Raw genomic sequence first — 24,257 nt, 5'->3', positions numbered from 1 at the left:
TGTGTGTGTGTGTGTGTGTGTATTTAAGACACCAGTTTACCTTTTATTTTCTGTTTATGAGGTGCCGAAATCTATGTACTAGTGTAGGCTTAACTCCCAGAGCTATTTAGAGAGGAATTTACCTTCCTGCTTTATAAGGTGATGAGTCTGGGAATGCAGCCCAAAACTGCACTTTTTTTTTTTTCTGCTGCCATATCACATTACAAACTTATAGAATCTGATGTCCACTCTCTTATCACTCCTATGCCTTTTTTAGTTTGATTACTTCTTATGTTTCTCCCTCCTACAAATCTCCATGATTTGAACAGTTTTTATTCAATATGTTAACTCAGGAATCTGAGAAAAACAGGGAGCAGTGAAATAATTTAAATATTTTGTAATTGTAACTACCAGACCGTACTCGTTCTGAGCATGATGGGAAGGAAAGATTCTACACTCTACTGTCTGATACAAACAGACAGATATGGATCAAAAACATATGCAGAGTGTGTGCAATTACTCAAGTCAAATTTGCTCTGAAGCCCATGAATGTTTACAACACAACTTTGATATACTACAGCAGAAGTTTATTATGACTCACTGCATCTGATACACATAGTACTGCAGCTACTCTATCCACTTCCATCTGAAGTGGTTATGCCTTCCAGAATGTAAGGGACTGGGTTGTAGGTGGCCTGGCCTCGTGGTCACAGTGTCCACACATCAAGGATGGCCACAATACAGTAGTCAGTGAACACAGATTGAAGGAATCGCTAGAGCCTAGGATCAATAAGCAAAAGTCAGGGTCAGAGTCAGGCTGGGGTCTGAGACCAGAGATCAAAGGTAGTGCCAGGCTGGAATCAGAAGGCAACAGTCAGGGTCAGAGCCCAGGCTAGGGTCAGAGATTGGAGATCAGAAGGCAAGGTGTGGTCAGGAGTCACAACAAACCAGAAGTCTGTATGGTTGCCCAGACAACTTCCTGGGACACCTTCAAGGGTTAAATAGTGAGGTTGGCCACTCTGAACCCTTTGGGTAGTACTTCCCGCAATGCCTAATTGCCACAATATTCCCTGGATGTGGCTGTGCATGCCCTCTCAGTGGCAATATCAGCTGTCCTAGGCTCTGCAGGCCTAGGTTCTAGTCCATGGATCCTTACATTACCCCCTTTTCAGGGCACCCTTCCTTTGGGTGACACCAGCCCTGGTTTGTCTGAGTGGTCTTGATGAAACCTTTTTACAAGGTCAAGGGCATGGACATGGGCAGCAAGTTCCCAGAAGCGCTCTTCGGGACTATAGCCCTCTAAATCAATTAGGTAGTACAGTCTTCCCCTCTGCAGTTTAGAGTCAAAGATAGTGCGGTTTCCTTGGACCTGGACAAGCGGGGGGTCTGCTGAGATCGGTCGGGCAAGGGGTCCTCTGTGTAAGTCTTCCAAAGGGATACATGGAAAACAGAATGCATCTTAAGGGATCAAGGGAGCTACAATTTCAAGGTGAAAGGGTTGATTTGGTGACCAATATGGAATGGTTCAAGGAACTGGTGGTCTAGCTTGTGGGACAACCTGTTCATATGGAGGTGCTTTGCTGCAAGCTGGACCTTTTGGCCCACGGTGAGAGGTGGGCCTTCCTGGTCAGCATACTGTTTGTAGTCCTTTTTCACATCTTTGAGGTGGTCCTTAAGCTCCTCATAGATATGATGAATTCGTTGGATTCAGAGGCTGCTGACAAGCCTGGGTGGAAGTGAGAGTGGAACATGTAATTTGCAAAGAAGTGACTCTGTCCCATGGAAGTGTGATTGTCATTGTTGTATGCGAACTCAGTATAAGGAAGGAGAGAGAGAACCGGTTATCTTGATGGTAGTTGAAAAAGCACCTTAGGTATTGCTCTAATACTTACTTCACCCTCTCTGCCTGGTGGTGGTACACGGATGAGGTAAAAGCGTGAATGTCCATTAACCAGAGTGTTTCACACCAAAATTATGAGACAAACTGTGGTCTTCTGCCCAAGGTGATAGAGTGTGAAAACCCATGAAGATGGATAACATGCACCACTAGGAGTTGAGCCATTGTTTCAGCAGAGGGCACATGGTCACAGAAGATGAAGTCTGCCATTTCAGTCAGTTGGTCTATGTATGGCAGTCAGAGTCAGGGAGTCCCACTATGAAACCCATGGTGATTGAGGCCCAGGGTCTCCATGGAGTTTCCAGTGGTACTAGGGTGCCAAGGGGCTTAGTTTGGGAGTCTTGGTGCATGCATACAGGTCACAAGAGTCGATGTAGTTCCAGACTTCAGTTAGCATACAGGACCACCAGAAGAAACAGGAAACTGTGCGGTAAGTCTTAAGGTGGCCAGAATGGTCTGCCAACAGAGTGTCATGGCAGAGATGTAGCACTTCTAGCCAGGGGAACCCCAGTGGAACATATATGTGCCCACTGAGGTATGTGATCCTATCTTGCGTGCAGCACTGTATTTCTGTTCTGACCCTCATTTGCTCAGGCTGTTCCATCATCTCCGGAACTAACAGATCACCCAGCAAAGCAGATCAGATTAGATTAATCAGGTCTTGGTGTATTATGGCACTAAGGAAGTGGTCAGGTTTTAGGAGACAGAGTAGTTCTTGGTTAGGCTCTTTGCACTCCTGGTAATATTTGACCTTTCAGGATAAGTCATCGGCTTTCCCATTCCTGGTTCCCAGGTGACAGGTGATGATGAAATCAAACCAAGAGAAGAATAATACTTACATGAGCTGTCTTTGGTTCAAGGCTCAAGCCTTACGCAGATATTCAAAGTTCTTATGGTCAGAAAAGACTTGCACTGGGTGTTGGGTTCCCTCAAGGTGATTTAATTGTGAGCATTTATTTATGTAATATTTCATAACTCCGAGTAGTAGGTGCAGGGCTGCAACACTTACTGCGGACATGCCTCTAACAGCATATGGCCTCAGTGGTACATTGGAGGTATCAGCAGCCAATATGAATACCTTGACCAGGTCTGGATGTACTAGAATGGGATGGTGGTGAAAGCAGACTTGAGCTGTTCATAGCATGATGAGCTTCGGCAGCCAAACAAATGTGGTGGCCTGCTAGAGGAGGTTTGTCATGGGGGCTATTTACCCTGAGAAGTCTGGAATGAACCATTGGTAAAAATTCACAAAGCCCAGGAAGAACTGTAACTTCTGGGGGGACCTGGGCACTGCCCAGCTGTGGATGGTCTCCACCTTCTGGGGATCCGTCTTAATGCCCACAGAGCACAGGATATTACCTAAAAATTCTGTGGAGGATTGATGAAAAGTACATTTTAACAATTTATGTAGTCTTTCCAAGATGTAATGAACATGGTAACAATGCTGCTCAGGATTATCTGAAAACACAAGTATGCCATCGAGATAGATGACTACATACTGGTCCAAGATGTTGCTAAATACATTGTTCATGAAGTGTTGAAAGGTTACAGGAGTGTTGGTCAGACCAAATGGCATTAGTAAATATTTGAAGTGCCCATAGCAGGTTTGAAAGGCAATCTTCCCTTTGTTTCCTGCCCTCATTGCGCACTAGGTTGTAAGCCTCCTAAAGGTCCACTTTGATGAAAATTCTGGCTGACCGCACACAATCTAGTAACCCCGAGGCTAGGGGCAGGGGATTTAGCTGGATGTTGTTAGCTAGATGCAACAATGCTGATTTGATAAGATGCACACTCTATCTTCATAAAAAGTTCCAAACACATGATATGCAAACTGAGGTCCACTATTGTGAGCTGTGTTGGCAGGCTCTGATAGCTAAGTATTTTACACAACAGTACTGGATGATGCTTACAGTAGATCCAGTTGATCCCTGTGATGACCTTTAATATCTAATATTCTGAAACTGCATGACATTTCACAACAAAACATATTATTTCCAAGCTATTGTGAAACTATGTCTTGCTGACATTGTTTTATAGCATCACCTTACCACCTCTACTTCCCCTTTCTCTCTTTTTATATACAATACAATCATCCGTGTTGCCATTCCAGTTATGAGAATCTTCCCACTAGTTTTCAGTTATGCCCACCAGTTCACAAACCATCATTTAGTAACACTTCTAGATCTTCTTTCTTGTTTCCCATAATCCTTGCACTTATGTATAGATTAATACTGTACGTTAATATACTTATTCTTTCGTTTCTATTTGAGAGCACTGCATCTTGTTTAATTGTGTATGTTAAAACAGCAGAGACAACACTGTCTAGTGGAAAGGACACTGGACTATCCCCAGCTCTGCTACTGACCTGCTGTATGACCTTGAGCAAGTGACTTTGCTTTTCTATGCCTGTTTCACAACCCATCATTAGTTTCTCTTGTCCATTTAGATTGTAAGATTAGAGAATTTCTGTTACTATGTGTATGCACAGGCCTTTACACAATGGGGATCTGATCTCAGTTGAGGGAAGGGGTCTAGACACAACATAAATAATAATTCCATATAGTTTGAATTGGGCAAATGTGTCCCCCCCCTTCTCATTTCCAGTTTAGTTTGACGTTCGCTTGATAAATGCTACATATTTTGAACCCAGAAGGGTTGCTAACCAATCTGCTGAAATGGAGATAATAAATTCTAAAGAGTCACCTCTCATCACAGCTTTCCAATCTTCCATGAACCCAAAACCATCCTCTCTATTTCTTTGGTGCATCCAGTAGCAGTCTATCCCTTCCTTCTCTCATGCTTAGAATAAAAAGGATCTCACATCATCCTATCTTCTGTGTTTTTATCAGCTCACTGAAACAATTCCTGATTTTGCTGAATACTCTTTCAGTGCTGTAATTTGTTCCCATGGGGACTAGAATCAGTAAGAATTCCTTCAGCATTTTTCAAGCTAATCAGTCACTTATTGTGACATCATTTGCTGTGCTGCCAGAAGGCATCTGACTGTCCCACTTCCTTCATATGACCCCCAGATTTTTAAGCCCCATTCCTCACTCTGTAGTCACCAATCACGATTACTTCTTTTTTTACCAGGGCTCCAGTTTCACTATTTGCCTGTTAATAACTGGTTGAGTACTTAGTAGTCCTTTTCTGCTGAGGACAATATACCTATAGCAGGTACTGAAATTAAGTGTCTCCATACATATTTCTATCCTGCCCTTCCTGCAACTTGGATTCTTTTTTTTTATGTCACATTCCTCAATCTTCCATACAGTGTCTCGATCTGCCATTTCCCTCCTTATGATAATTTTCCTTCTGTCTCCATTCAGTGACTTCATTTCTCTCTAACACACCTCAGCTACCATTCCAGCTCCTCCTTCTCCCTCTTCAGAAAAGAAAAGGAGTGTACTTCATACATATACAGCCTTCATGGTCTTCATTCATAAAGTGGACAATTGTTCATGTTCCACATCAGCCACCTTGCATCCTTTCCTATCTGAAATGTTTGTTCCTTAGTTAGAACCTGCTAGGATCAGAAGACTCTATCACCACATCTTGGCAGACTTCCATTCACTGTTAAGGTACCTTTTAGAAAGTTTTCTTTATTAACACCTACCCCCATTAGTTGTTGCCTCAGTTTGGCACTCAGCAATGAACTCCCACTCAGATCAAACTCCCTTTTGGTTTGGACTCATCTCTGTTGTCCTTCTTTCAAGGCTGTCAGCAGAGCTCCTGTGTGTTGCATGATTCCTTGATATACTCAACTCTTTCCGCAGAATCTAAGCTCTCATTTAAAAAAAAAGTTTCTACTCCTTATGGTTGCAAAACAAACACACCATCCTTAAAATCTTCAGCTGAGTATAAACCAATGTTACATTGTTTTCATGAGTCTGCCTGAAATAATAACTCTAAGAGACACATGAATTGACCCATTAATCTCAATAGAACGTTAACTCTGAAATTGAGATGACAGTGTATACGCTGCATATATATATATATCTATCTTAACAGTAAATATACCACTAGCATATATGTCAACAGTAAATATACCACTAGCATGTAGTAGAAGCATCCAGCTGGGTATGCCAAATATCCTAAACTGCCTTCTGTTGCCAAAACCTTGGTGGTGGTGGTGGTGGGGGGGGGGGGGGGAATTCGCCTTCCTCCGTAGAATGTGGGTACAGGTCACTTGCTGGGATTATTTGCATACATCACACTTAATGATTTCCCCACCATTGTGCAGTCCTTGGGCACTGGTTTACATCGGTCCCTCTTATTCTCTGCCTATGACACATAATAGTCTAGTCTCATAATATTTTGGTGTCATTTCAATTGTTGGGTTTAGTGTGTGGGTGCTGGGTGGTGTTGGTGGCCTGTGATGTTCAGGTCAGACTAGAAGATCTAGCAGACCCTTTTGGCCTCAAACTCTATGACTATGAACCGTCAATTGGTTCCTTCCCAGCTACCAAAACCTCTAGTTTCAGCCCTGAAAATGTCTACAATATCTCTTTCTCTCTCTCTGTGACACAGTATGGACTGAAAATGCAGGGACAGAATAAACTAAATTTAATTCGGTATCAAAATAAATAACACAGTTGCTACCATGCTGATGTATTAACCATTAGAATTCACTAAATACTAGAAGTTGGAATGTACCTGAAACTGTTGTTGAACTTCCCATCTGCTACAGAAGCCAGAGGCCTTGCCAAAGAGTTTTGGTCCAGCTTTACTGAGCAATACATTTACCCCTTAACTATGACCAGCACCTCAAATGTCACCTTGAAACACATTCCAAAACCCAGTCCTTATGGCCAGTCTGCCTTGCCCTTAAATAGATTCATGTGGGGAGGCAGGGATACAGCTCCCACCTTAACCCTTGCATGGCCCATGTAAGGGTCAGGCCAAATTTCAATACCTGTGCTCAGGGGCATGCAGGGGGTAATCCATACCACCCATAATAGGATGTGGAAAAACTGAAAGGAATGGGGCCATGGTTCCCCCCCATCCCTATGCACTGACAGCAAATTGCTGGGGTGTGGTATTGGATGTTCAGCCTGTGGGTTCCCAGGAACTTCAGGAGGCATTCTACCTTCCTGAGACACCTCCCTGTGAGTCTCTTGAAGTGATGCGATTGCACATCTCCCCTTGGTGTGTCTGTGCTTATTGTAAATAACTTTAAAACTGCCTTAAAATTAATCCGACTGAAGGCATCTCATTGCAAATAAATCTGAGTTGGCAGGTCTGAATATCTGAAAATCAATTCTTCCTTTATTCATCTAAGTTATAGGTTTCGTGTTTTACCCTGCAAAAATGTGGGTTACAGATTCTCTGAGTAAAGTTAGACCCCAGTAACAGATTCTGTGTTTTGTCCTGAAACAATCTGACAACACCACTATAATCTCAAGCACTTCAGCGTGTGCAGGAAGGTTTAGAAGCTTCTGAAAGTATAACACAGAACCCTAAACGTAGGAACTGGCTTTTCAATTCACCTTAAAAACATTTTTGGCCCCATATATTTTCTTGAGTAAAAACAAATCACCTAAAAGCAAAGCACAGCAGTTTATGCATGATGACTATGTGCATCAACACTATCAGCAGGAGATGCACTGGAGAACGACAACAGCAATTTGCATTCTATAGTTTCTTTTGTGTGCCCAAACTCCCTAAAGCATTTTGCAAAGCAATAAATATCATGCCCATGAAGATGTAGTGATAGGATGTCAATATTGTAGTGACTCTCTGCAACCAGATACAGCAGCCATTCTGTGCACAGCTATGTCCCCCACACAGCTGAAAACACAAGTGCCAATTAATCTGTGCTCGTTAAAATAGAAAGGGTTGTGCCTGTGGGGGATAGTTTATGTAGTCACCTGACCCGCTATAGAATGCACCTCATTGTTCTTTGATGTCACTGCCAGGATAGTACTTGTAACAACTCAGCAATCTCTAGTTTTGTATTGGGGGGCTGATACATATATTATTTCCAGATTTCTCAAATGTCTTAAACCTATGGTCTTACGCTTCCCCCAGCAAATGCTGCCATCTCCACAAATATCACTCATAGGAAGAAAGAGATGCTGATAAAATGAGAGTGGCAGTACTGGTAACAGTGGTAGAGATGGTCAGGAAAAGAGTCTTGTTACTTGTCCTGCTATGCTCTTTTTTTCCTCTCCATTCATTCTGCATTTTATTTTCATCAGAATAGTTAATCAGGAGGAAATAAAATTCAAATACAAACTCAACCACTTATAAATCTTTCTTCTCCCCACTAGTCGTTCAAACTACAGGTTTGTGATTTCAGTGCTTTTTGGGGAAACCTCATTGGAAACTGTGAACAGGCCTTCAAATACTACCTCCATCAGCGTGCACACACAGACAGCAGCAGCCTTACAACTATCCTCCAGGGGTCACAATTGGGTTACAAATTCTGCACAACATGATGACTGAGCACCCTGATTTGGAACAATTTATTCACATTCATTCAGCTTCATTAAGATTCAAATGGAATAAGTAAGGTAAAAATTGAGCAGATACAGAAATTGTGCATAGCTTGCGCCTGTAGTCAGTAAACATTTATTCACTAAGCACAGCTCTCTTTTGCTCTCTCTTATATTCTTTCTCTCTCCCTATCCTTCCTGCTTGCTGTTTTAATGCATAATTAAGAAGGTCAGAATTAATGAAGCAGTGTGGAGTAAAGTTCAAGGAATCCCCAGGCACTATTTATTCTATTAGATCTCAGTCATGAATGTCAGACTGGCAGCATTAGAGACAGAAGCAGTTGAGCTGGCAGCATCCCAAAAACAAAACTACCAAGGGAGACTTACCTGCAGTGTCAAGTCATTCCTAAGCTCCTTCCCTGCAAAAATCACACGCAACTGGTCAGCTGGAACTCCCTGTCGCTTAGCAACCACCTCCTTGAGCTGGAAGATGCTGGTGTCTGAATCAACCTCCACTGGGAAACCATGGCTGGAGTTGAACCTGACGAACACTGACCGAAAACAAAACATTTTAGAAAGTGAGCATTTATCAAGTCAGATCTATTTTGACATGGTATAAGAGGAGGTTTTCTGATCCCTGGACTATTGACATAATGGTACAGTAAAATTTTAGTATATTTTTCATTTTAAAGAGAAACTTTCAGTGCTGTAATTTATCATTTTGAAAGAAGGTTCCGTAAGGGATTTCCTACCATATAATAGTCAGTGACCAATAAACAAAAAGTGTATGTTCCCCCTGACAGCAATATAAAATTACAGTGAGCATACAGAAACAACAAACAGACTTAACTAGGCAAGTTTCTGAGTAATCACTAATTGATACACTAGATTTTCAATTCAGTCTTAACCTTGGCAGACATATATGCTCTTTGTGTCCCATGTGTTTTTCTCCCACTGGATATAACAAACAAATGCAGGGAATACAGATGTTTGTTAGAACAAGGATGCATTGAACAGCTTAAGAACAGATAGTTCCCTGCTATACAGTAAAACATAGTCATACAGACTGGCCTCCCACAGATATAATTCTACAGAAAATAATGATGGAAGGGAAATCATCTGCTAGCTGAAATGTTTGAGTGTTTTCTGTACCAGTATGGTCTTTTTCAGTGTTCACTAAAATACCTGTAGTACATAACTCCAGTACGTACACCTTCAATGCAGAAAATTACCACCACACTAGCCATGTCATTTTTAGAGCTACAGCAACTGGCTTATACATTCAGAGAAGCCTGGCAAACAAGCTCATGAGTTTACTGCCATCCAGCTGGTGGGACTGCTTTTGATAATGAGTCTGAATGTGCCCATTAGGCTCACAGTGAGGAAAGAGACTAAAAAAACCACTATATAGAAAAAACTCATTATAACCACATCACTCACTGAGATTGTATGAAAAGCAGAGATATATCCTGGTGAGTTACTTCAACCAATAGGTTTCACAGACAGGAAACAGAATTAGTAAAACCAATATGAAACAAGAAATTATCTAGACCAAGTGAATAGCAGACATCTGCTACTGTAACGATGGGGCACTGGTTGCAACTGATGTTCCATTATAAGAGTTTATTTTGATTCCCAGTCTAATTTTTTAGTTGGAGAGCTGTTGGTTTGAATTTTTGACAAATGGCAGAAGTATGGGATCAGAAATGTTCATATAGCTAGTATAGCTATGGTTTTCACAATAGAAAAAAAGTCTTCATTATTTTTCTGCCACTTAATGTATGTCTGACCACTTCATTATTGTAGAAGTTTGAAAATTAATACCTCAGGGCATTTGATTGTTTTAGCTGATTTCAGAATTTGATAAATATTTACATTTTCCAGAACTTTGCAGTGATTGTATGATGGTGATGCTGTTGTATAGTATGTAATGTGATTTCCATCTGAAGTTTTAGATGACAAAACTTTTTACCTCTAAAATTCTAGATAACAATTAAAGTTTTTGAACTTGGAAAATTTTGCCTTTATGTACCCAATCACAATATAGGATTTCAAAATACAGTCAACAGGAACACAGCACACATGTCCTTTAGAGTACTATGTGGCTTCTTGTACTATATCCTCATTGAGGCTTTTTCAGTTTCTATGATGGAAAGTGTCCTGGTAATGACTGTGGGGTTTACGGAACATTCTTGGATCAGAATGTCTAAAAATCCATGCAACTGAAATTTAATTTTGCAGATGTGCCATGTGATTTGGAAGAGTAATGGAGGAATGATATGGCAAGAGTGAATTCCAATTATCTGGAATTGAAGACCTCATGTCTTCGTTAAAAAACAACAACAACAAAAACGTATAATGATCCCTACATAGAAAATTATCTTGGCAAATAAAAGGAGTTGTAGTTAATTCAACCTATCCCAGACGATATACCTATTATTAACTTATTTTTTTTAAACTTGTATAATGAACCAGGCCTTACAAGGACTTGAACCTGGCTCTCTCACACCCAAGGTGAGTTTCCCACTGCTCTAAAGAGTCAGTCAATCTCTCCTGTTGGAGAGATTCCATTTTGTGTAAATAATTCAATATTTACTGTGCCAGAAGGAAAGACTGACTATATAGACTGATGGTTAGGGTACTCATGTGAGATGTCAGAGACCTAGATTCAAGTCCCTGTGTCTCCTACAGCCCAGCTGATTGCGCTAACCACCAGGTTCTAAATCAATCCCTCTTTCTTGGTGAATATTTAATTATTCAAAGTGGCACACCTCCAACAGAAGAGACTCAGAGCAGCCCAGCTCAGAATAGCTAACAGCTGGGTGGTAGGGCACTCACCTGAGCTGTGGGAAGCCATGTACAACTCCCTGGTCTAAATGAGGAAGAGCAGGGACTTGCGGCTGGCTCTCCCTCATGAGTGCCATAACCACTTGACAATTGCCTGTCCTAGGCCTCTTCCTCTCTCTATCTTGGACCAGAGATTCCATCCTGGACCTGAGGAACCTTTCCTAATGAAAGTTTCATTAAAACTGATAGATTTCTGCAAAAGGTTTCAGTTTATTAAAAAAAATCCATACCAGCTCTAGCCCTAAGGCACTTGCCAAGGCAATACAATGAGCCAATAAAAGAGCTTGGACTAGAATTCAGGTGTTCTGCCTCCAGGGCCCCTTCTCAAACTACTAGTCAACCCTCCCTCATTTCATTCTTATGGATGCCAGTACTTGTCTTATAAGAAGAGAACAAATTAAGAAGTGCACCCACATTCTCAGTGCAATGTAATTGACAACAGGGAAGGGCTTGATGACAGAAACGCTAAAACAATAACTGGCGTAATATTTAAGAGATTTGTTAAGCATAGCTCATTTTCTAGAGACTATACTAATCCAACACACATATTGTAGGCATGACTGATGTTAACCATCAGGAAACCAGAAATCTCCCTTCCTTCTCTTCCAGAAGCCAAAGTATCTCCATGCCAAGGTTTAAGAAGCTAGCAGAATTGTGGAAGTACTCACATTCTAACCACAAGCAAATATTTGAGTGGCCCATGAATACACTGTATTTTCATTTTGCAATAAAAATCCCTCATAATCACAAATAGTTAAACTGAGAAAAGTGCTTAGCCAGCAAATTATTTGTTGGAAAGCACTAGTCCACATTTTTTCTATCTTTCACACAATAACTTCATCAGAAATTGTGGAGTGCATTTAATTTTAATATACATTTATTGATGGCATCTTTGTTCATTCACAAAGAGCCTATTAAGACTTAAATCAGATGCTTCACCCAGGCTGAACAAGAACACAATTTCGTCAACATAATATTTTAAGCTTTCTTTTTTGGAAAGAGATAATTAATATTGTTTGACTGATAGCCAAATCCTAAATCATCAGTATCCAGTGGATACTCTTTTAAAAGTGCACAAGTAATTCCATTTACATTAATGAGAGTTACACAGATACATTAAAGAGACCCCTTACAGTGAACAAACACTTTGAAAACCCTTATAATTTAAGGTTTATCTTCTGAACTGGTTTGATCAAACTTTGTTGATACTGTAAACAATTTTTCAAAGGCACACAGGGCCAGATTTGTAAAGGTTTTTAGGTGCCTAAAGAAGTAGATAGGCACCTAGTGGGATTTTTGATTTCACCTCATTGCCTAACTTCCATTGATTTCAATAAGAGTTAGGTGCCTAGGTGCTGTGAAAAATCCCATTAAGTGTCTGTTTACATCTTTAGATGCCTAAAATACCTTTACAGATCTGGCCTCAAGTTCATAAGTTCTAAACATTGAAAGAACCCTTACGTATCAAAAGGCAAAATGTCGGAAAAAACTGGTGTAACTGGAAGGGAGAGGAAAAAATAACAGTTCACAATGTCTTTTAGATGTCCAAGATAAACATCATCATTCAATAAATTCAGTGAATTGGATAATTCAATTCCTTGTTTGGAAGCATCAGCAAAGTTTCTGGTTACAGTGAATGCTGTGAAGTCTGCATAAATGAATAGCTGCAGAAAAAGAAGAATAGACAAACACACAGGTCAAACTTACAGTTTATTCTAGTTTTAAAGATACTAATGGTTCCAACAGAATTCCCCATTTTAAACATAGGAATCACTATCAAACCAGTAAAATCTTTCAAAATGCAATGAGCATTTGTAAGTGTGACCCACTGCACATACACAATATATGATTTTTGGGATGGCCTAATGACTTGAGTGGTAGAGATATACATTTCCATAGGGGGAACCCAAAACTCACTTCCTGGGCAGCTCAGTGCTGGGAGTGTCAGAAAGAATGTTCTCCATCTTGGGTGTGCATTCGTACTGAGCAACATTTCCCTTTTTCTTCATTCTAGGCTGACACTGCAGGCTCAGAATACATTGTGTTGCAGGGCAAATGCTGTGTATTCTGTTCAGGGAAGGGAAAATTGAAAATGTATACAAAGAAATGCTGGCCTATCACACAGGAATAGGTTGAAGTACTAAAATCTCACTGGGAATAGCCTTATTTTCCTCTGAATACAGGACTTACTGCCTTATGCAAGCTGAAAGCATGTTCTCCCCATCCCAGCCCTGCACGGCACATTTAAAAAAAAAAATCAGAGCTAACATATACTTGAAAGCATGTGCACCTCTTCCTACTGCAGAAATAATACAGAAATTTAAAAAAAAAATCATGGCTTTCTGGTCTAAGAAACTGTAGACCTTTAACTGATTAAAGAATACATTTCCTCTCTCCACAATAAATGAAAAAAAATGCATTGGAGAAGTGGCAGACTTTTGGATAATAATGTGGAAGGACCAAGTTTTAGAAGCAACCAGAAGACTCCTGTTTCTCCATTGAAACAATTCTGGTCTGATTCTGATCTTACACGTATACTAGTGTAAATCAGGAATAACTTCACTGAAGTCAGTGGAATTGTATCCATTACAACCAATTTAAGTGAGATCAGAATCAGGCCCCTTATATAGTGCTAAACTAACTGCAGTGCTCCCTATTAACTAATTAAGTTATTTATGCAACTCTCAGTAGGTCTACTAGAGGTCAAACGTCACAAATGGAGTGCAGATGCCATTAGGGGAGAAGCATGAAGGCAAATTTAAGAAAAAAGCATCAGACCAAAGAATGAAGGCATGGACCAGGACTTAATGGCAGTGTTGAGCAAAAATCAGAATTTCCACCCTGTGATAATTCCAATATTTGGACATTTGTCTACATACCAGATCAGACAGAAAAGTAAAGCTGTTCAGGAATTTTTCAATGAAAGTTTCCCCCATTAAAAAAGGCCGATTAATCAAAACCAAAAGTTTTCAGGGAAATAGATCAGTTTTAGCAAGAAACTTTCCCAGATGAAATTTCTAGTTTAAACCCCAGACAAACAAAGAGAGACACACACTTCAGAATAGTCAATAGCGCAATGGGTAGGTAGGACATTCAGCTGGGAAGTGGGAGACCTATGGTCAAGTCCTTGTTCTGAATCTCTCTTGTTGGAGCTGTTCCACTCTGTATAAATAATTAAATATTCATTGAGCCAAAGAGAGAGAAAGATTGATTAGGACACTCATCTGGGATGCATGGGAACCAAGGTAGTCTGAATCAGGAAAAGCAGGAATTGAGGAATTGGAACCTGGTCTCCCAAAACACATAGGGTACCCTAATGTGGAAACACTGGACTATTGGCTATTCTGGGTGAATATCTCTCTCCAAAACAAACTTCAAAACCTCAAAAAAATTGCAAAACAGATTTCCTGTTTTCCATTATTGTTGCCTTACTGAGAAGTCAAAACATTTACATTTTTTGAAGAACAAGAAGTTCCAAAAACATTTCAATTCAGAAATGTCAAAACGTTTTTTATTGACATTTAGACCAAAACAAAAACTTTCTAACATTTCCAAATCAAAATGTTTCCCTTTGAGTCACTTTGACATTAAAATTCATCTGCATAAATTACCATGGTGCCTCATGCCATCATTCTTCTCTATGGCTGGGCTCCCTGGCGGTATGATTTCTCCCATGATGCACTGTACTCATGTGATTACCATGTTGATACATGTGACTCAGTCAGAGGGGAGACGGAGGTATATCACAAGAGACGTAGCCTAGCCAAGGAGCCCAGTCCACAGGAGAGAATAGGGGCATGAAAAATCATTAACTCTATGTAATGGCTTTCAGTTGATTTGTAACTGACTAACAGAAAGGTCCTACTACATCCACAGTAGGCCACTGACAGAAATAAGTTACCATATAACAACTGTCTAGTTACCTCTGTGAAATGATAAGCTTGTCACTAATTGGCCACCCTGTTGAGGAGTAAAATACAATAATGTGATATTTACTTGTCATTCTTGAGGAGTCCAAAGTGTTTTACGAACTGTATATTAATCACCTCAAACATCACCAAACTGGAAGCAGCAACACAATACAACTGCTTAGTGCAGACCTAAAGCATACCTACCTAGCTGAAGTTCCAGAGAGGAATTGTAGACGGACAGAATATTAGAATCTGAACTGGCATTTGAAAAAGATTCCAAATCCTCCAGCTCTTTCTACTCATGCAAATCGTGCCAAGGCTTCTTTAATGATGTAATGCCATTAGCTCCATAATGGGCACTGTTTCAGTTATGATTCACAGACAAAATCTACATCACTCCCTGCAGAAGCTGGGTTCTCCTATCTGTGAATAAACTACTAGGATATAGTCTTGGTATACAGAGGTATTATTCTAGGCTCCCAAAAACTAATCCGTGCCAAGAATGAACAAGTTTATCTATTTCTGCATCACCGAACTGAAGACTCAAATTACTATTAACATTAACAAAGAATAGACAGTTCCTCTTAATTTCCTTGTTCACAAAAGAATACAATTCTTCTTTCCTGTACAACAATGAAAGACAGGCTGGTCCCAGGCCATTTAGGGTTTTATAGGTCATAATCAACATCTTAAATTCCAGAGACCAATGGGCTCCTAGTGAGATGCCTCGCTCAAACTGTTTTATACCAGCTTCAGTTTCCAAATGATTGTACAGTGTAGCCCTATGTAAACTGCATTGCAATACTCTAACTACAGTATAAGTTGTCCCTCTATAATCACTTACATTGTGGGGTCACTTCCCTCCTCTGGGAGGAATGTGCAGCTCTGATCTGAAACATGCTTGGTTATAGCTAGAGCTGGGTGAAGATTGCCAAAAAAAAATTCCATAATGATTAGCTCAAATTTTAAAGTAATTTTTTTAGTCTGTGCTTGTACTCATTTCATGTTCACTTTAAATGAAAATTTGAGCAATTAAGTTTTACTCAAATGAAAGCTCATGGAAAGTAAACCTGAAGTTGGAACATGCAAATATTCACACCTTATGTGTTATATATCATGGATGGAACACTGACTGAAACCTAGTGATTGAACAGTATTCTCATCCCCGTTTTGTCATGAGCTATGGCACACACGCAATAAAAAAAAGTAATACACAAATAGCTAATCTAACAGTATATTCATATTGACATTTCCTTAAAAAGCCATTTCCTTATAAAGTAATTTCCTTATACATATATAGCCTAATGTACGCCCACTGAAGTCAATGGCAAAGCAGTCATTGACTTCACTGATGCAGGATCAGGCTCATGCAGTATGTTGCCCAACATTTAAATTGATGCTACACTGGTCATTAATATACTTTCATGCCAATGAGGGTCCTTAAACATCAGTCATTTCCATATTTTATAGTCTCACCCATTCTGCATTTGTATATTGAGTCCCATCTTTAAAAACAAAAATACAGTCCGGGAGCACTAAAATTCCACTTGCCCTCCAGGAATGGTATGTCTTTTTTTTTTTTTAAACAAGAACTCAGTGTAATGCAATGGAATTCATGCAGCTGGGCAGAAAATCCCTGGCAGGACAGGTGATATATTATTATAACTCCAAGACCGTAATGTAATTCCAAACCAAAGTGGTTTCGGCTATGTCTACACTGTGCAGTGTGGACTACAAGGTGTGAATTCCAGACTGCACCGAAGTGTTGCGCTCTAACTGCCTCGCCTAGATGCTGCTGGCGTGAACAAAAAGGTACCAAATTGTGTTAACTTAGTTCTGTGTGAAAGAGGACTATGTTAATATGAACTAGGTACCTTTTTAATTTGTGCCAGCAGTGTCCAAACGGGCAAGTTAGAGAACAACACTTTTGTGTCCTCTGCAATTCGCACACCGCTAGTCAAGCCCTAGGATTCCAGGGCTAAACCAATTACACTTATTTCACATTCCCCACGAAATTTAACGATTTTCTCCTATGACACCTACATACTCATTATGACAAGTTTCATTAGGTCTGAGTTGAAGACCAAGACAATGATTAGCATGCTAATAGGTAGTGATGCTTCAGTAAAATGGGATTTTTCTTAACTTCACAGAGAAATCAAGTTTATCTCCTCACCACTGCAAGCCATGATGGGTAAAAATTTTCAAACAACAGATATTATAGTAACAGTTAATGTAAATAAAATAAATTGTGACCAGAGTGATAAGTTTTGTTTCTTTTTGCATGTAATAATACGATATTTCAGTATTACAGTTTCATAACTGTAACACTCTGGTAATGTTTGCCTGGAGTAGCTCTTTAGAAAGCAAAAGTATGTGTGATTGACCAATCCTGGGAAAGGAATCTTCAGAGTAGCCACCTCTACAAGGAAAAGCTTGAGCTGGATTTTGTGTCATTTCTTTTTCAGTTCCTATTTTCAATGAGACCAAACCTCAAGGAGAAAGGGGTAAAGCCTGCTATAGCCTATGTGTACTGTGTTTGGAGCACGGTGGGGAAGCCACCTGCTCATAATAATACAGGCATGAGAAACACCTCAGACTCCTTAATTCCTTAATATTTGAATTCACAAGTTTGTTTCATTTACCCATTCTATCCCTGTGCATTCATATGTTACCAGAAAGGATTATGCTTGATCACCTAATCTGACCTTTTTCAAAACACAGGATGAATCTTGAGAACATAATGTGTAACTTTTCTGCCACAAGTGCTTTCTTGAGATACAGAGCCTAATTCACCTCTGTGTTACTCAAGAATGGCTGTTAATACCAGCAGAAATACAAACTTCAAAGTATTCATCTTAATCTCCAAGGCAGATTTAGGTTAGATATTAGGAAAAGCTTTGGTGCAGCCATGCGCTGTAGTGCTTCAGTGAAGACGCTACTATGCCAACAGGAAAGCATCTCCGGTCAACATAGTGCTGTATGCACCAGGGCTTAGGTCAGTATAACTGCATCACTCAGCAGTGTGGGTTTTTCACACCCCTGAGTGACGCACTTATACCCATGTACGTTTTAGTGTAGACCTGGCCTAAATGGAAGGATAGTTAAATACTGGAACAGTATTTACAAGGGAGGTTGTGGAATGTTCATCATTAGAGGTTTTTAAGAGCAGGTTAAAATCTAGACCATCCCTGACAAGTGAACTTGGTTCTGCCTCAGGACAGGGAGAAGGAATAGATGACGTCTAGAGGTCCCTTCCAGCCCTACATTTCTATGATTACCAAAGCAAGAGACTGGACAGAAAAACAACGGGGCAGCAAGAGAGCAAAGCCAACATACATCTCTTCAGCAACAGCATAGGGCAGGGGTTCTCAGATGAGGGCCTGCAAATATGAGGGTGTATGTGAGGACTCCCCCAGGGGTCTCACAAGCCTATTCATTAATCCTGAGGCTACCTGGCACACGTCAGTGCAGCTAGGGATTCTGTAAGCATGGCTGCTGGCTGGCTGCCTATGCTGTGGGAGCTAGGCCATCCTCAGCGCCACCCTTTTCCAGCTCTTCTTTGAAAGAAAAAAGAAAAAAAAGAGAGAGATGGCAGAACAAAGATAGTGATAGCACTTCCCCATCTCCTGCCAGTGAACAGCTGGAGGTGGCATAACTGGTTGTCAGCCTGGCTATCCACAGCACAGGCAGCATATGGCCATATTTAAAGAAGCCTCTAGATATGTGTCAGCAGGAAGTCCTCGTGTAATCTCTGACACTAGGTACTGTAGAAGGAATACAACTTCCAGTTTGAAGTGTTTTTAAGCAGATGCTTGTTTGAACTCTTTGGGATAAATTCTGTTCAGTTACCCAGTGTAAATTCTGAGTAACATCACTGACTTTAGTAGAGTAAACCAGGATTTACACTGATGTAAATGAAAGCAGAATTTAACCCTTTTAGTCTAACAAGTTACTATGGCACTATATAATGTGTGTTCCTCAAAGAAACAACTGTTACAGTGTAAGAGAAAAGATACATCTGTGCCTGTCTTTTGTTCTGAAACAAACAAACAAAAAGTGTGTGTGTGGGGGGAGGGGGGCGGGAGGTGTTCCTGGAGCAAAGCTTGAAGATTTGCCACATTTCAAAGATAACTTTGTCCCTCTTGAGTTTTTCAGCGTTCTACCTGCTTCTCTCTTCCCTGGCAGTCATTTTTAAAAGTTTACACACTGCATCTTTCTCTGGTATCTAGCTCATACCCAAATAATGTCTCCCTTAGGGAATAAACTCTTAAGATATGATTTAGATTCTAAGTCCACCACCCAGCAAAATAGCCAGAGGCCACTTTTGCCACACAACATTATATGGTATGACCTGGCTGCTAAAAATATTGCATCATAAACTATATCTGCTACAAAATAGGTAGCCAGTTGAAGAAAGGACGTACATATTTCTAACACTCTAGAGTTACATCACAGTTGTATGAGTGTCGTATACTGTCTAAATATATAGATATTGGGTATATTTATACTATTTAAAATACTCTTTACATAAGCATTTATCATCACCTACAATAATATTAATAATATTAACTGAATCAGAATATAATTTTATAAAATCAATTTCCATTTTTTAAGAGTCAAATCATGTTCAAAGGGAATTTTGTCTAAGTAAGGACAGAGCAGGGACTACAGGATTTGTCTGACAGAAAAAATTTACTTGAGATTTTTAATCAACTATCTTTACAAATATAAAATAAATTAAGAACCTTGATTCACCCTGCATTGCCTATATAGTGTAGGAGGACTCTGATCAATGAGTTTTGTACCATACGATTTCTAGTACCTGGGCTGAGCAGGACATGCTGAAAATTACAGCAACTACTCAAAATTGCAGAACGGATTTTTCTCAAACTAATATTATTTAAATCAACTTTGAGCAGAGACAAAGAATATTGAATACATGTGCATTATCTATGTGCAAACACACACTAATAAAATCCATGTGATCATTTGCAAAGCCATGTGATGAATTTATCATGTACTTTTTTACAACTGTACCTGCTCTCTAATCACACGATGTGACCCACACATAGTAGCATTACTTTTTTATTTAAATTACATGATTTTGAAATGGAAAAGGGCATATGTTTAGGCCTAAACAGCAGCCTAAGTTTTACGCTACATGCGATACCAATCAAAATGTCTAATAAGAATTAAAGAAATTGATAATTTGGTCAAAGGTTTTAGAGTGTGAGAAATTTGTGTAAGTAATTATCTCTGAAATTAAATCATTTCAACAAGAATCAGAATTCTGAAATAACACTGCTACCTAAAACTGGAAATACAGATCAACATTAAGTACCAATGTATGTAATAATATTCTTGAAATACACCATCCTCAAGGAATTCATCACAATTGATGCTTCATCAACAAAGTGCAATTATAAATTCTACATCAAACAGGGCAGCAGCTATTTTGCCCATCACAGAACAATAAAGAGGTCATGTTTCTTTATTAACTTGTTTTATAATCATCAGAATATATGCCAGTAAGTATGTCAAGAAAGAAGACGTTAGCCTTTCTAGTACTTTATTTGGCACTTTTTATTATGGGGAGTTATTATCCTAATAAAGAACATACCATATATACTGATATACATTATTTAAGATTTATTAATGACTATATACCCAGAGATTGTGGGAGAAAAGATGGGGGGGAAGGAAAAAAATATAAAAAGGAAATGGAAAAAGTCAGTGTTGGACAGATTTTTATCTAATTATATTGCTATTAGATTCTTGGAATTTCTGTAAGCACTCAAATGAACAATATGAAGGATGGAGATTATGTCAAACATCTGCAAAAGAACTTAAGGTGTTACTAATTTATGATGTAATATATTATAAATGACAACATTCCAAACAGTTTTTGTCAGGTAGATAAATTCCTTGCTTTCTTTTTCCCTTTTTTTTTTTAAACTGACTCAGCACACCTGTCATTATTTAGATAATTAATATAATTTATTTAGTAGGGTTTTTTCTTCTCCTTGAAATATGCCAAAACATACCATTGTTGGGTTTAATAATATATCCACAGTAATTTTTTTTTTGCATTAATATCATAGAAACTGCAATAATATTTGTTTGCACTAGTTATACCATTTCAACATAACAGTTTCATTGCCACGATCAACATCCTTTATAAGGACATTGCTTACACCAAGCAGAGAAATCAACGAGTGTATTAAATTAAAAAGGGCAAGTTATTTACCTTGTAATTCTGCTTTTATGAAGATATCATCTGAGTATGATTCTCACTACTAGGTCTCATCTTTCTAACACAAGAGAGGCAAAACTTCCAATGGAGTTTTGGCTCTTACAGGAAGTGGGAGTGGCCAGGACCACAAGATAACTCCAGTTCTACTGGTAGACCCATGACTCCCTGGATGTCCAGCTACTATGCTTATGAATCACAGAGAAGAAATGTCAAGGCCTTTCAGGGCAAAAATGGCCAAGGTCTCATGAAGAAATGAAGGCCTTGAAAAGAACAGAAAAGCACCAAAGGTGTAACCAAAACAAAGTGCTAAAACCTAACTTTGAAGACAGTCAACAGTCATGGGCTAATTAGACCCAGAGTGTCAGAGAACATTAATTTAAAAGTAAATACACAGATGTGACTGGAAGGCAAGGATAGTATACAAAGGACACAAGGAGAAGTACAAAGCTGGAATGGGACATAAATTGGAGACAGAAGAGAAGCAGATAATGTGGGGGAGGGGAGGGCAGTTCCTTCAATGTTTAGTCAAGAAGGAACCAACTGTTATTGGTTGGAAGGCCCAGGGAGTGGTGTAACCACCATTACAGAGGGGCCGATTTATACACATATTTCTCAACCTGTCAAGTCCCAAATATGGGACACAATGTAGGACACAGACCTTAGATGAGGAACACAATAAATAAATATATATCTATGCAAGCAAAAAACTTAAATTAGTGTGGGATTCATTCCTTTAGCGTAATTAACTGTACCTGTAATCTCAGTTTCATGAGGCTTTATTTCTGATGTGAAAAATTCTCAAAAATAGAAGTGAGTGAACACCAAATTTGTATAGAATGTAGATAACTCTGGGATTAGAATGTATGACAGCACTCTAAGGGTACGTTCACACTGCAGGTGGGAGCGTACTTCCCAGCTCGGATAGACAGAAATATGCTAGCTTTGCTCGAGCTAATGCACTAAAATGAGCAGTACAGCCAGAGGTAGCCCAGGCAGTGGCTCAGGCTAGCCATCTGAGTATGTTCCCCAGCAATCTGAGTGGGCTTGTACTCAGGTGGTTATCCTGCACTGCCACTGTCCTACCCCTGGCTACACTGCTATTTTTAGCATGCTACCTTGAGCAGAGCGAGTGTATGCATGTCTGTCTACCCACGCTGGGAAGCATGCTCCCAACTGCAGTGTAGCCATACCTTAAGTGAGGTACACTTCAGAAGCATGCTCCCACTCCAGGCTGCTTCCCTGAGGAGCCAAAAACATATAGAACTTGTGGAGTTCTGTATGTCTCATGCTGAGGGTATAAATGCAGCATAGGAAGTCTCATTAGAAAAATAATATGTACCTTATTTCCTTTCCATACACTTCGTTCTCTTTTTTTTTTAGTGAATGTTTAATTTTCATTTCACAAAACCCCCCCACAAAAAAATGGTAGAGAAATTGGAGAGGGACACAAATCAAAGACTTCATTGCAATAACAACAACAATAAAATATATTCTAGCCCACCTTCCATATGCCATCTCTATCTTCTGTGAAAAGGTTAAATAAAAGTAACACGTTTTAGAAAATCCACGATTTCTAGCAGTTTGGCATAAAAAAATTCCAAAGACAGAGAAATTACTAAATCAGCAATAAATTCACAGTGCATGAATATGAATCTGTTTCCTAAGGATGCATTTCTGAGTAATAAATAACAAAGCATCAAGGACATATCCTCAGACTAACAATTTATAGTTTCAGGGCTCCCCAGCAAAAAAGCACGATCTGGCAAATGTATCTTATTTAGTGGATGGACTTTGAGAAACTTTACTAAAACATTCAATAAAAGGTCTATAAAAACAGATTAGGAATCATAGTGAAAAGTGTCTTCAAAAATGCATACTTCATTAACCAAAATACTTGCCTAAGTTGCCAAGTATAAAAATAAAGCCTCTAAGAATCTGTAACCCTCCTAAATGAAGACATGGACAAATGGACATCATTATAAATATTATTATGAAATATCCAGTCTTTCACACACCTTGAATTAGTAGCAATATTGTGCCATTTCAAATTATTCAGCATTTCCATTCCATAATTTACTTGTGCTTATGAATGATGCAGTCGATCACGATTGACTGGTTGATCCTGGAGCCTCCGTCAGTCGATCGCGATCTCCAGTCACTAAAAGTCTGGCGACGCAGCAGGGCTAAGGCAGGCTGCCTGCCTGCCCCGGCCCCACACCACTCCCGAAAGCGGCTGGCATGTCTCTGCGGCCCCTGAGGGGGGACAGGTGGCTTCGCATGCTGCCACTGCCCCCACACCCCAGCGCCGACTCCGCAGCTCCCATTGGCCGGGAACTGCAGCCAATGGGAGCTGTGGAGGCGGCGCTTGCAGCCCCGGGGGGGGGGATTTAAGGGGCAGCGGGTCATTTTGGATGATGATGCAACATCCGCTCTATCTTACTCACGCTGTCCATGGTCTCAAGGGGCTTATTCAGCAGCCAAGGAACAATTGGGTACAGTAGGACCCTGGTTATGACCCCCTAAGTCTTCAGAAGTGAATAAAAGATGTAAGTGCTCAGTGCCTCTGAAAATCATGGCCAAGCTGGGCATGCAAAAACTGATGCACCCAAAATCATTGGCCACCTCTGAAATTTGAGTTTTAAATGACTTGCCCATAATCACATGGCAAATCAAAAGAATAACTAGGACAAGAACCGAGATATTCTAGCACCTTGCTCAGACCACTAGACCTATGGTTCTCAACTCTTTCTATACTGTGACCCCAGGTTACAAAAGAAAAATGGTTTGCCTTCCCTCTTCCTATTCCCATACTTCAGGGCGCCTTTCCATTTAGCCACCTGGGGCTAACAGCCTGAGCTCTGCCACCCGGGGCTGAAGCTGTAGCCCCACCTGCTGTTGCTCCGCCTGCTGAGCAGTTGCCTGCTGCTTGG

General features: G+C 39.9%; 1 protein-coding gene across 1 annotated transcript in view; it reads right to left on the bottom strand.

The window, feature by feature from the left end:
• Nucleotides 1-24,257, bottom strand: part of PRKN (parkin RBR E3 ubiquitin protein ligase) — a 969,496-nt gene that overhangs the window by 944,192 nt on the left and 1,047 nt on the right. Inside the window, exon 2 of the mRNA XM_026649533.1 lies at nucleotides 8,701-8,864. Within this exon, the coding sequence (XP_026505318.1) occupies nucleotides 8,701-8,864 (164 nt within the window). The remainder of the gene's footprint in view (nucleotides 1-8,700; nucleotides 8,865-24,257) is intronic.

Source organism: Terrapene carolina, unplaced genomic scaffold (genome assembly GCF_002925995.2).
Source record: "Terrapene carolina triunguis isolate 2854851 unplaced genomic scaffold, T_m_triunguis-2.0 Scaffold85, whole genome shotgun sequence".
In the NCBI taxonomy this organism is placed as follows: Eukaryota; Metazoa; Chordata; order Testudines; family Emydidae; genus Terrapene; species Terrapene triunguis.
The sequence above is the reverse complement of the archived record's forward strand: the minus strand, read 5'-3'. Positions and strand labels throughout refer to the sequence as shown.